The sequence below is a fragment of the Populus trichocarpa genome, chromosome 6 (genome assembly GCF_000002775.5).
Source record: "Populus trichocarpa isolate Nisqually-1 chromosome 6, P.trichocarpa_v4.1, whole genome shotgun sequence".
NCBI lineage: Eukaryota > Viridiplantae > Streptophyta > Magnoliopsida > Malpighiales > Salicaceae > Populus > Populus trichocarpa.
In genome coordinates, this window is record NC_037290.2 from 23,172,652 (window position 1) to 23,185,447 (window position 12,796).

General features: G+C 31.4%; 1 protein-coding gene across 2 annotated transcripts; it reads left to right on the forward strand.

Moving 5' to 3' along the window:
- The first annotated feature begins 4,884 nt into the window (after positions 1-4,884).
- LOC7462254 (protein indeterminate-domain 7) lies at positions 4,885-9,689 on the forward strand. 2 transcript variants are annotated; one of them, XM_024604081.2, is made up of 5 exons: positions 4,885-5,732; positions 5,839-6,235; positions 6,698-7,701; positions 7,992-8,042; positions 9,437-9,689. In XM_024604081.2, the coding sequence occupies exons 1-4, from the start codon at positions 5,558-5,560 to the stop codon at positions 8,003-8,005; spliced, it is 1,590 nt and encodes a 529-aa protein (XP_024459849.1). In that variant the 5' UTR covers positions 4,885-5,557; the 3' UTR covers positions 8,006-8,042; positions 9,437-9,689. The 2 variants fall into 2 exon arrangements, with proteins under 2 accessions (XP_024459849.1, XP_006382013.1); XM_006381951.3 differs by lacking the exon at positions 7,992-8,042 and having other exon boundaries at positions 4,886-5,732.
- The last annotated feature ends 3,107 nt before the right edge of the window (positions 9,690-12,796 follow it).

A 12,796-nucleotide genomic window follows, 5' to 3' on the forward strand; every position in this document is an offset into this window, starting at 1 on the left:
GAAATATACTTTATTAATCAAGTATTTAGGTAGCCTTTTGCCTCCCCTCAATGAATAAAGGACCTGACAAATACAGATTACTGTAAGAAGACTAATACTTAGACAGTTATTACATTACATTACAATTATTAAAAATAAATAGAAGAAACCTAAAAGGCATGGGATATTATAGATACAAAAACATTGTGTATTGTAATAGTTTTCCACACTGTTTTTTTTTCTTTTAGGTCGATTTTTTTTTTTTTCATTGTTGTTCCTCAATTTATTTATTTTTATTTGTTCATTTACGTTATGTTTATTTTAGAGCAGGTTTGGTGGTTTGTTTCAAATTATAGGGTCTCACGATGTTGGAAAGAATTATATAACTCAATTGATGCTTGGTTTGGCAAACTTATAAGAGATTTTATTGATTTAAAATAATTTAAGACATGGGACCCTTTTTTTTGCTAGCATAAAGGGCTGAGTTGAACGAGCATGGAGAATGTTCATCCCTTTTTTATCACTTGATTTATTTAGTTTTCAATTTGATCTTCTAACATTGAGTTTATTTGAAATCGGACTTAATTATTTGTTTTGGTTGCCTATGTATTGGGATTTTACGGTGTCAAGAAAAACTTTTGGCAAGCAATTGATGATCGGTTTTACAAAATAAAAACCAATTTATTGATCTAAAACAATTAAGGCTTGAAGGACTACATTTGAAGTTGAAATAAAAGTAGAAATGAAAATGAATGGGCATTTAAGGAATGGTTGACACATGCGTTGCACAAGCCAGTGTGTGAGGAGGTTTGTTGTGATGTGGAGGTGCGTGCAACCTCCTCCAACCATAAAATATGACATTCCATTGTGTCATTCAAAGCCTCTTAGCTAGCAAGGGCCAATAGTTGACATGCGTACATGGTCGTTGATTGGTGGTAATGCGTCTAGTGACCCACCCTTCTTTTCTTTTCTTTTTTCTTTTTTTTTTCTCGAGTTTCATGCAATGCTTTCTTAATTTTCCCTTTTGTCAATTTTGTTCATCATTTTTTTTATTCTTATGCTTTTTGGGTCTGGTTTTTTTTTTACTGAACTATTTTTCAATTTCATCCTTTATCATTTACCTAATTGGAGATTGAGTTTTGTAATTTTTATAATTTATTTCTTATGGGGGGGGTCTCGATTTCATGACCTGAATGAGGGATTTGGAAGGTTGACCCAGGTTGTTTTTTTGGGTCCTTTTTATTTTTTTTTTCCATTTCATCCTTGAATATTTGGTTAGTTAGAAATTGAGTTCCATAATTTTTTTATTTGTTTTTTATGGAGTTATCTCGATCTTACGATTTGGGTTACAAGTTTTGCAGATTAACCATGGTTAACTCGAGTTACTTTTTTTGTTATTTTTTTAGATTTTTTTTTCAATTTCATCCTTCAATATTTTGTTGATTTAAAAACTGGGCTTCATAGTTCATTTCACTTTTTTTTCTATAGGTTTATCCTGTTCTCAAAACCTAGATTGTCAATCTAGGAGGTTTACTCGGGTTGACTTGAGTCACTCTTTTTAGGTCCTTTGTTCTAAATTTAATTTTTTTTCTCAATTTCTTTAATCAGCATTAAGTTGATTTAGAATTAAGTTTTGTAATTTGTTGGGTTATTTTTTTAATTTTATCCTTCACTATTTTATTATTTAAGGATTGGATTTGGTAATTTTTTTCAATTTGATTTGTATGGGGATATATCGACTTCATGACCTAAGTCGTGTGTTTGGAAAATTAACTCATATTAGCTTGGGTGGTTTCTTTTCATGGTCCTGTTTTTTTTTTAAAAAATCAATTTCATAATTGAATATTTGGTTAATTTGGAATTGAGTTTCGTAATTTTTTTAATTTACTTTCTATAAGTTTATCTCAGTCTTATGAATCGAGTCATAAGCTTTGTAGGTTAACCCAGGTTGAATTGAGTTGTTTTTTTGTTATTTCCTTAGTTTGATTTTTTTTTCAATTTTGCCCTTCAATATTATGTTTGTTTGGGGATTGAGCATGATAGTTATTTTTCAGTTTGTTTTCCATGAGTTTATCTTGTTCTCATAATCCATATTGTGAGTCTAACAAGTTTGCCTATGTTAACTCGAGTTACTTTGGTTCTTTTTCTTTTTTCTCATTTTCATCATTCTATATTGGATTGATTCGAAATCGGGCTTTATAATTTTTTTTTATTTGATTTATATGGGTTATCACCGTTTTACAACATAGATTATGAATTTTACAAGTTAGCTAGGATTGGTCTAGGTCTATCAAATATATCATCGTCTTAATATTTATAGAAAAAATATATTGTCCAATATATCACCGACTCAATATCTAAAAAAGGTTTCGATCAATATGTATCAGGTTTTGAGTTCATGATTATATTCTTTACAGATTTAGGGTTTGCTTAGTGATTTATTTTTATTAGTTTGGTATGGGATCCTCGCGGTGTTGGAAAATAAACCCGACACTCAGTTGATGCATTTGGCAAAACCAAAGTTAATTTTGTTGTTTTTTTTCTGATTGGATAATTCCAAAAAAAATTTGTCGTTTTATTTTTTTTGTCACTTGACTTTTTTTTCTTCAACTTGATCCTTTTATATTATGATAATGCAAGGTTGACCTTGGTGATTTATTTCAATTGGTTTGGTATGCGATCCTCGCGGTATATCGAGAAACAAATCTGTTCTCGGTTGATGCTAGATTTGACAAAATTAAATTCAATTCTGTTGATTTTTTTTACCGATTCCTTCCATGTTATTTTTTTATCATTTGATTGTTTTGGTTACTTGAATTTTGTTTTTCAATTTAATCTTTTTATATTAGATTGATACAAGGTTGGGCGTGGTGATTTATTTTGGTTAGCTTTGTATGCAATCCTCGCGGTGTTAGGGAAACAAATTCGATGCTCGGTTAATGCTTGATTTGGCAAAATCAAATTCATTTTATTTGATTTTTTTCGATTGAATCCTTCTGTTGCTAATTTAATTAATGAGTTATTGGTGAAATTTGTAATAGAAAATACAATTCAAAGAAAGGGAATCAAAATGAAAAAAACAGGGAAACCATATGGCCAATTTGAAATTTACATAAAAGGTCATTTAAGTTCAAAATTTTATTTTGTTTATTTTTTGATCCATGAATTGAGAGGGGAGAGGAGAATCTTACTGAAAAACAATAAATGAGAGGGAAAATTATTGGTCCTGGAAACCAAAACGAATGATCTTGGTATTTTTATTCTAGTTCTTTTTGCATTTCTTATCAAACTAAGAAATTTTCAATGGAGTTTAATAAGAAAAGGATGAATTATAATAGAATTTTTTTTCAATGGAGTTTAAATTATTTATTTTCTAACCAAAAATAATTTTATTGTTGTATAATTAAATAAAAAAATATTTAAAAAGTTCCTTATAATATGAGATCAATAGCTTAATATGTATTTTTAATTATCTTAATTTATTGACTCAATCTTTGATTGAAATCAACATATTTGTTATTATTTATTGACATATATAATTCTTGATTTATTTTATTGAATAGATATATCAACTTTTTAGTTTTTAATTAAATATTTTTTTAATGCTAAAGAAAATTAACAATTCCCATTCTTTTTTTAGTTGAAAAAAAAAGTTTCATCCCACAACGTTGGTGTTGTGCTGACTAGATGGTAAATTTTAAAATAGAGTTATTGCTGGTGTTCCTCACCATATCAATCCTCCTCCTCTAGGCGATTAAATGCTCTTTCGCTGGATCAAGATCTTAAATTATTGGGAAATAGCTTTCCACCATCCTGTTTATATATTAATTTAGTTTTCTATTTTAGAGATTATAGGGCCCTTACCATTTTATTTTATTTTTTAAAAAAAGAAGAGAGTATATGACAAGAATACTCGACAACCGCAACAGTCCATTTCTCGCAATATTTTGAGAGGACGTGTGCAGTAAGCGCAATGATCCTCATATGTGCATTTCAGAGCATCAAATGTTGGGCGAGGATATGACATGCAATTAATACTGTGCAAGCTTGCATAAATTTTTCATGCTGGAAAAAGAAAATCTGAGTTCTTGACATGCATTCATGAGGGCTTTTGTAGAATTATCAGACAAGATAAAATAAGAAATCAAAATTGTCCATTATTATGTGTATTTTCCAGACCGACATCCTCTTTTCCTCATCTGCACAAATGCTGACCCACCTTGCCAAGCAAGTCCATTCTCCCTCCCTCTCTCTCTCTCCCTCTCTCTCTCTCTCAATAAAATAGTCATGGGGCAAGAGGTTGCATCAATGGGGACCGACCCCGTATTTCCTTTCTACCTTTCAATTTCAAAACCCACAAAGAGACAGAAGCTTTATCATAATCAAATTATTGATTGTTCTTTAAGAATAATAAAAACCATATAGTAATAGAATACTAGCAGGAGAACAGCACAGCACAGCACAGGAGTATATTTAATTACCGGTGTAAAAACAGGGTTGATAGTATATATCTATTCCCCGCGAGCATGTCTGCTGGAACTCAATCACAGAGCTAATGATGCTATAGCTGGTGTAAGTGCACAGAGAAAGAGAGGGAAAGAGTTTTTGCTTTTTAACTCTTTTACCTACCGTATGTTAAAAAGCCTGTAATTATCAAACTTCTTATGATATCTCTCTATCTCTATCAAGCAAGGATATTGGGGTGTTTGGTGATTAAACTCTTTTTAAGCCTCTCCTTTTACATGGATTGCTTTATATCTGCTGTACTTTTTATGGATGGAAAAGGTGGCATTGAGTAATCCAAGGTTTTAAAGTTTAAACTTTATAGCGTACAGGGAAATATTATTTGCCGATACAATTATTAGAAAAAAAAGAAGAATATATTATATATTTTCTAGCTAAGACTTGAAAGAGAACAAAGGAAAAGACAGAGAGTGCACGTCAGAAACAAGCCTGCTGGTTTGGATTTTGGTTTTGGTTGTGTGGAGGGCTTCAAAGGAATCCTTTCTCATCCTCATCTCTCTCTCTCCCTCTCTCTTTCTCTCTTCACACATACACACAGCCATGTTTTCATCTCATTTCTTCATGTATCTATGGTACTTTAGATTCAATTGATTTACAGATGCTTCGTGTTGGTTTTGTTTAATCCTCTTGGTGTTAGGAAGCAAAGGCTAGTTCAAGTCTTAAAGGAGTTTGGTGCTTTTCCACCTAGGAACTAATTTTATTTCTTTCTTGTCCATTTCTTGTTCTTTAGTACTGTACTTCTTTTCTTTCTTCTTATGCCTCTTAATTCTCAAGGTTATTATGGAAAGAGAAGTGATATCATCAATAAGTAAGCTGCAGAGAGAATGAAAGGATATTTGTTACATACATACATACTGAAATCACAGAAATTTAAGAGGTCTTATTGCTTTCCACTTTTGTTAGCCTTACTAAATTAGGGTTCCCACTCAGATCCTAGGACATTTTGTCACACATATAAAAAAAAGGTTGATCTGTGGCTCATGAATGCATATCTTGTAGCTTGTGTCATCGCCTACGAAGTCATGTGATTATTTCTTTAATATAGAGGGAAAAGATGATGAAAGGCTTGGTAATGGATGAGAATATGTCCAATTTAACTTCAGCATCCGGTGAAGTAAGTGCTTCTTCAGGCAGCAGAATTGAAACCGGTGCTAAACACCCACAACACTCCTTTGATTCGACTAATCAACCACCACCAAAGAAGAAGAAAAATCTTCCAGGAAACCCAGGTTTCAAATCAAGACCATCATATCTTGCTTGCAAATCAAATTAGCTAACAGCTGCTCCATTATTGTTTTTTGTTTGTACCTTGATATTGGTTTGATTTTTCATCAGACCCAGATGCAGAAGTGATAGCTTTGTCTCCCAACAGTCTACAAACGACAAACAGATTTCTATGTGAGATCTGCAACAAAGGATTCAAAAGAGATCAGAATCTTCAACTTCATAGAAGAGGGCATAACCTGCCATGGAAACTAAAGCAAAGAACAAACAAGGAGGTGAGAAAGAAGGTGTATGTGTGTCCAGAGGTTACATGCGTGCACCATGACCCATCAAGGGCTCTTGGGGACCTTACAGGGATCAAGAAGCACTTTAGCAGAAAGCATGGTGAGAAGAAGTGGAAGTGTGAAAAGTGCTCAAAACGTTATGCAGTTCAATCAGACTGGAAAGCTCACTCTAAAATTTGTGGCACAAGAGAGTATAGATGTGATTGCGGTACTCTTTTTTCTAGGTAAGTACTACTACAATATACAATTCAGTTTCCACTCCACAGATTCATTTCTTTTAGTCTTTAGTCATGATCTATGGTTAAGCTAGCTTAGTAGCTCTCCTTAATGCTGATATGTTCCTCCTTGTGTGAGATTGAGTAAAGAAAAACATAAAGAAAGTATCTCTAGTTCTTGACTTCATCCTTATGATTTCGAAAGGTTTTCAGCTCAGACAGACAGACAGACAGACAGAGAGAGAGAGAGACTTTATTAAGTAGTAAAATTATTCTGCTATCTTTAAAGTGCTAAGATTGAGAAATTTTAATGGTTAGATCTACTATGATTTTGTCCTTGTTGAAGGAACGAAAATACAAAAAGTAGCTAGAGAGAGAGAGAGAGAAGAAGAAGTGGTACTTCACCACTGTTTGCTTCATTTTAATGGTATACCTTTTTTGTTTTCTTCTGCTTGTTTTTTGTGGTTACAGGAGGGACAGTTTCATCACTCACAGAGCCTTCTGTGATACTTTAGCAGAAGAGAGTGCAAGATCTATGACGGTTCTCTCCTCTCAACAGCCTGGCTCCTCAGCTTCACACCTGATGAACTTACAAGCCTTATCAGTCAAAAGAGAGCAAGATCAAAACCAGTATCTTTTTAATCCAAGACCAGATAGCATCCCACCATGGTTAGCTTGTCCACCAATAGGAGAAGCTGGTCCAGGTCCACCACAAATCAATCTCTCCTCGCAGTTATTCCCAGCACATTTAGACCAGTCATTTTTGCAACATGGAAACCCTAGCCCTAACCCTACTGTACTTCCTCCATTCCAGCCCTCATCAACAGCTTCCCCTCACATGTCTGCCACTGCGTTGCTGCAAAAAGCAGCACAAATGGGGGTGACTGTGAGCAAGCCTTCCCCGTCACCTGCTACTGCTGCCATACTTAGACCCCACCAAGGTCACATGTCTGATCATCAAAACCCTGGTTTCGGTTCCACATTGCCAGCTACGTCCACAGCAAATCCTGGTCTATTTTTTACATCACGTGAAGAGATGGGAAGTGGGTTTGGTCATGGTCTGGCATCTCTAGAGGATAAAGCTGGTACTGTCACCTCTGGTATCATGGAATATCTTGCTGCAAGTGATGGAGGAGGGACTTCTCTAGTCCATGATATGATGAGTTCTTTGTCTTCTGCGAGTGGATTTGATGGTTCATCTTTTGACAACGAGGATTTCAATGGAATGTTGAATCCAAAAAGAGACAGTAGTAATTTTCAGGAAATTCTCTCCAAGTCAACAGAGTCCCGATTTATAAGGAGTGATGCTGCATCTGGTAGTCATCATGGAGGCGGCAATGACGGCTTGACAAGAGATTTCTTGGGTCTTAAAGCCTTTCCCCACAAAGACTTTCTAAATCTACCAGCTGGGTTTGATCACATTAGCCCTTCAACATACGGGCAAAGGAACCAAAATCTGCCACCACCTTGGCAAGGTTAGCATTTTATGGATATATACGTACGTCATCTACATATATATATATATATATATATACATATATATATATATATCACCCACTCTTTCCTTTCCTTCTTCTTAGAAAGGGAAAAAAAAATGTTCACGGACATATATTTCTACGGCTTTCCTAAACTTGTATGAACACTGAATAGTGCTCCACAGTTCTACCTCGGGTTTTGAATATTCTTTTTTCCAGTCTTTCTCCTCTCATTAATTATAGTATAATTTATTATTTATTATTTATTTTCTGTTGTAATTGATCGTCAGAATCTCTACAATAAAATAGTATTCAGCAACCACAATGCATGGAAGCCATGGGTCAGTCCTTTTACTCCATGCTGCTAACTATATATTATATATATATATTAGTATATTCTTATGCAAATTAGTCTTCTTTCTGTCCTTAATTAGTCTACTGAGGGTCACTCTTACCGACATTTTCTAATTTAATTGTTTGTTTCTTCATGCATGACTGACCTCTAAGTCAACATTTTTCTTATTTTAAACATGATCTTGTGACCCCGCAGTCATGAAAACCTTAAGTATTAATCGTTCTGTATTAATTTGTTATTAGATTATATATTTAATTATCTCACTTAATTTAAAAGGGGTATGATTAGAAGTTTGAGTACAAAATTTATAAAGTTATTTCCCTTCTCTCCATCATCTTTGATTTGGGGGAGAGACATATATATATTTAATTAATAAAAAGAAGGAAAATGGAGATAATTAAAAGAAAAAAATGATTTACATATAAATTCTTAATGTTAAATTTCTATACAAATTAATCTTCAATTGCAAGTGATAAAACAATGGATCCTATAAATCAAATGATTGGTATATAGAATAAATAAATACCACATGTGTTTTTTCAATAATTTAAAAATACACTTCCTCGTTAAGATTAATTAGCACCATTCCTCTCATTCCCCTCTATTCTTTTCCTTTTGCCAACATCATATATGAAAAAAACATATCACGTCTATATATATATAATTTTAATTTGTTTTTAATTTATGGACCGAATGAAAGAAAATTATTTATTAAGGAAATTCAATTCTTCCTTCACGTGATTTTCTTTCTTTTCTACATGATATTATTAGGTCACAGTTATTGAATGCTCAGTTTTATGTTATTGAATATATTTTTTTATTTATTTGTTGGGTCAGACTGAAATTTTTCTAGGAGATTCTAGAAGTCTTGATTTTTATCGAATTAAATTCTTTTCAGCAATTGAAGATCGGGAAACCTTCCGATAATAAACAAAAGTTACTTTTTGCTATATTTTCTTAATTGATTTATAATTTTTTTTTCTTTTTAGTTTAGAAATATTTTATTACTTTCATGTTTTGTTTAGGACTTTTATTACTCTTTTTTTATTCTCATATTTTCTAGTTTACTCAAGTTAGTTTTTAAATTTATTTAAGGAGTTGTAAACCTTCAAAAGACATGCATTACATGAATAGAAAATATTCAATAATAAAATTTCCAATTAGAATTTATGTATGATTCTTTTTCAGCATGATATTTTGTGTTCTTGTAATTGTTATCTCTTTTTATATTGCCTCTATCTTCATCAATTACACTTGCATACATTCTGTTCATATATATAAACATATCACTCATCTTTTCATTTTAATTGATTGATCTTCTCAAAAAGGAAAAAAAAAAGATAATTGACGTGGGTTTTTTTTCTCTCTCTCTCTCAACAGGAAGCTCCATGGACTTTCAGCTATACAATAAAAAGTAGTGCTACTTTCACAACTTTTTAAATCCCACCTCACTTGTTCCAATTCCAAGGTTTGAACGGGAGACCTTCGATTGAAAATCTCAAGTCTCAATTGTTAAGTTTTTCCATTTGGAAAACCATTGTTGTCAAATCTAAAGATACTTCTACATTTTGAGCCAGTTAACGTCTGAATTACATATATATGCTATGCCATCTTACAAATTAAAGTCTAATAATGGCGGGATGCGATGATCATGAATGGATTTACTCCTCCTTAATTGCTTGTAGAAGTTAAACACACACACACACAGAGTCAGCTTCGTTCAAGATTTAATGTTATAGCTGTTGTATAATATAATTTGAGATGAGTAGTGAGTGCTATATATTGCTTTAGCCTTTAGACGCTGGAAAGTGGAGGAAAAGATTCGTGAATAGTGGCATGGATGTTTATGTTTGCACGGAATTGGTACGCAGCTTGCATGCAAGACAAAGGCAGATGCTTTTTATGACTTAATGGGTGTCCAAAGTGGTTTCAATCCCGAGGACTATGACGCTTTTTCTAGGGTGATCATGCTCACCTCTTCTCCCTTTCAAATTGCTTTGCTTTTACCTTTCCCTCCCTTCTTTTTGAAACATGAAAAATAATGATCAATAATATTGTTTAAGATATTCAAAATAAGTCAACATGATAACATTCACGTGAAACCCATTTTAGTACAAAACTAGAGTTTTTATGCTTGCATTACACTGCGCGATAGGTTGATTTTTTTTTAACATTAAAAAAAAAATATTTAAATGATGATAATCTGAATAGATTCAAGTTAACTTCATCAATCCATAATTCAGAATGATCGTAGAAGAAGGAAAGGGAAAAAAACATAAAACTCAAGGATTAATAGTTTAATATTAAAAAATTCTTAACTATCAAAAAATTAAAAAGAAACAAATAGTAATAAAAACAATGAGGATCAAATTTGGTATAAAAACTAATGAAAGAAGAAAATGAGGGACTTGATAAAAAAAAAAGATAAAAAAAAGAGCAATTAAGAGAATGGGAACCAAAATTAGATAAAAAAAACAAATAAAATAAAATGTTGAAGGATAAAGTTAAAAGAAAAAACAAATTAAAAAATGGATAAAAAAATAGCAATTAAAAAAATGAGAATTAAATCTTGAAAAAAAAATGAAATGAAATAAAATGTTAAAGGACAAAAATTGAAAGAAAAAAAAAACTAACCACGAAAAAGGATAAAAAAACAACAATTAAGAGAAAGAGTAGCATATATATATATATATAACAAATCAAATGAAAAGGGATGGAGCTGAAAAAAATTAAAAAAAACTAATTAAAAGAAAGAAGATCATAATTGAATTTTTGCTCCATTATTTTTTTTAATCAAAATCAAGCAATTAGCTAGGGGAAATCATGTCAAAATCCATTGATTATTTTTTTTCATTATTTTTTATCAAAATAATATCATTTTTACTTCTTACACAATAAAAGATCTCATATACCCTGGTAACTCCGATCATTCGACTTAACTCATGAGTCGGGACATGACAAGGGTGGACCTCCAGACCAGGTTTTAAAAGCATGATGAAAAAATAAATATCAAATATGATATGAAAACTTAATGAAAATAAACAATAAGGGATGGCATTGCAAAAAAAAAATTAATCAATAAGAGAAGTCAAAATAAAGGATTTACAATCATAAGAATGAGGATTAAATTCAATAAAAAAAAAATTAAAATCAAATGATTAGGGATTAAATCAAAAAATAAAAATCAATCTGAAAAAAAAATTAGAAGCAAAATAAATAGAAATAAAAAAAATAAAAATCAAGTTTGATTAAAAAAACATAAAAAATCAAATGTCAATTGCAAGGCCAACACACCTTTTGAAGTAGAGAAGAGAGAAAAGAGAGGGAGATTGTCACCGGAGCTCCGTCGTGTAATGAAGGCTAACACGTGCGAGATCATTATGTAGAGGGTGATGCGATGCTTCGGACGCCACTCCGAAAGGCGACCAACATCCACCGGGAGGTGATGCATGCACTGCCCAAAAGGCATAAGAGTCTCCCACTTACTAGTATGTGTTTTACATGTGCCAATCACTTTTTTTATATATAAAAAAATAGAATGACCTTAACCCCACATAATAATTGCAAAAAAAAAAAAAACTTAAGTAAAAAACCAAAAATATCTCTTGACCTAGGCAAAAAAATGTTGACTGGAAGGGCTATTCAATAATTAAAATATATAAAAAACATTAAAATCACAAAAAGCCCCTAAGTTATAAGTTGTACTATTCAATGGCATGAGAGCAATTATATTCTATAATAAAGTGTGGAAATATTATTTTAGCCATGAGCGTATGGTCAATCCGTTTGTTTTTTAATGATAAAATAATTGTTTTATTGTAGATTGCATTGTTTGTAATTTTAAGTAAAATATTGATGGGTTTTAGTTTTATGTATAATAATTAGTTAATTGTAGGCGCTACGTTGAGAATTTCTATTTTAGTTAATTAATAGTATTATTCAATTTTAAAAGTTTGTATTAAAAAATAATTTCTTAATGCATACGCATAAACTTATTTACTTAATTTATATATAAAGTTCATTAATTACTATATATATGAAGGTTAAATTATTATCAAAATAAATCAGGGAACAATGTATCTTTGACATGAAAGAGTTTTTTTTTATTATCAAAATACTGTCAAGACACAGCCGCGCTAGGCAAACTTATTTTATTTCCTATAAATATTTTCAAAAAATTCCTCTAGCTAAAACTTACTTATTTGTTTATGTGTTTCTCTGTATATGTATTTTTTAATTATAGCATGGTTTTTTTAACAAATATTTATCATGATATAAAATGCAAGTTCAAATTAAAAAGAAAAAAAAACCATGCTTTGATCATTTTTATGCTAAATGTGAAAATAAAGAATAATTAATTTAAGAAAATTGTATAAAATTTTTATAATAAAAAATAGATATTTCTTCTAATTGAATATTCATGAGATTTTTTTTAAAAAAGAACAATCATGCATACTAGTTTCATATATAATTATTTAAAAAATACTGTATCTTTATATAATTTTAAAATACCATTGCAAATGCTTTATTTAAAAATAATTTTACTTTATAATATTAAAAAAAAAAACAAGAGGGAAGGGCTAGTGAAGTCAAGGCCAAGCACCTGGGCTTTCCTAGACAGACATGCCCACATGTGTTGGTCTTGAAATGAAGAAAGCCCAAGCGTATATGGCTTTAAGAAACAAAACCGCTACTTTGCTTGTAGGATGAAGGGTCGGTCTTATTTCACTGATTTTGTTT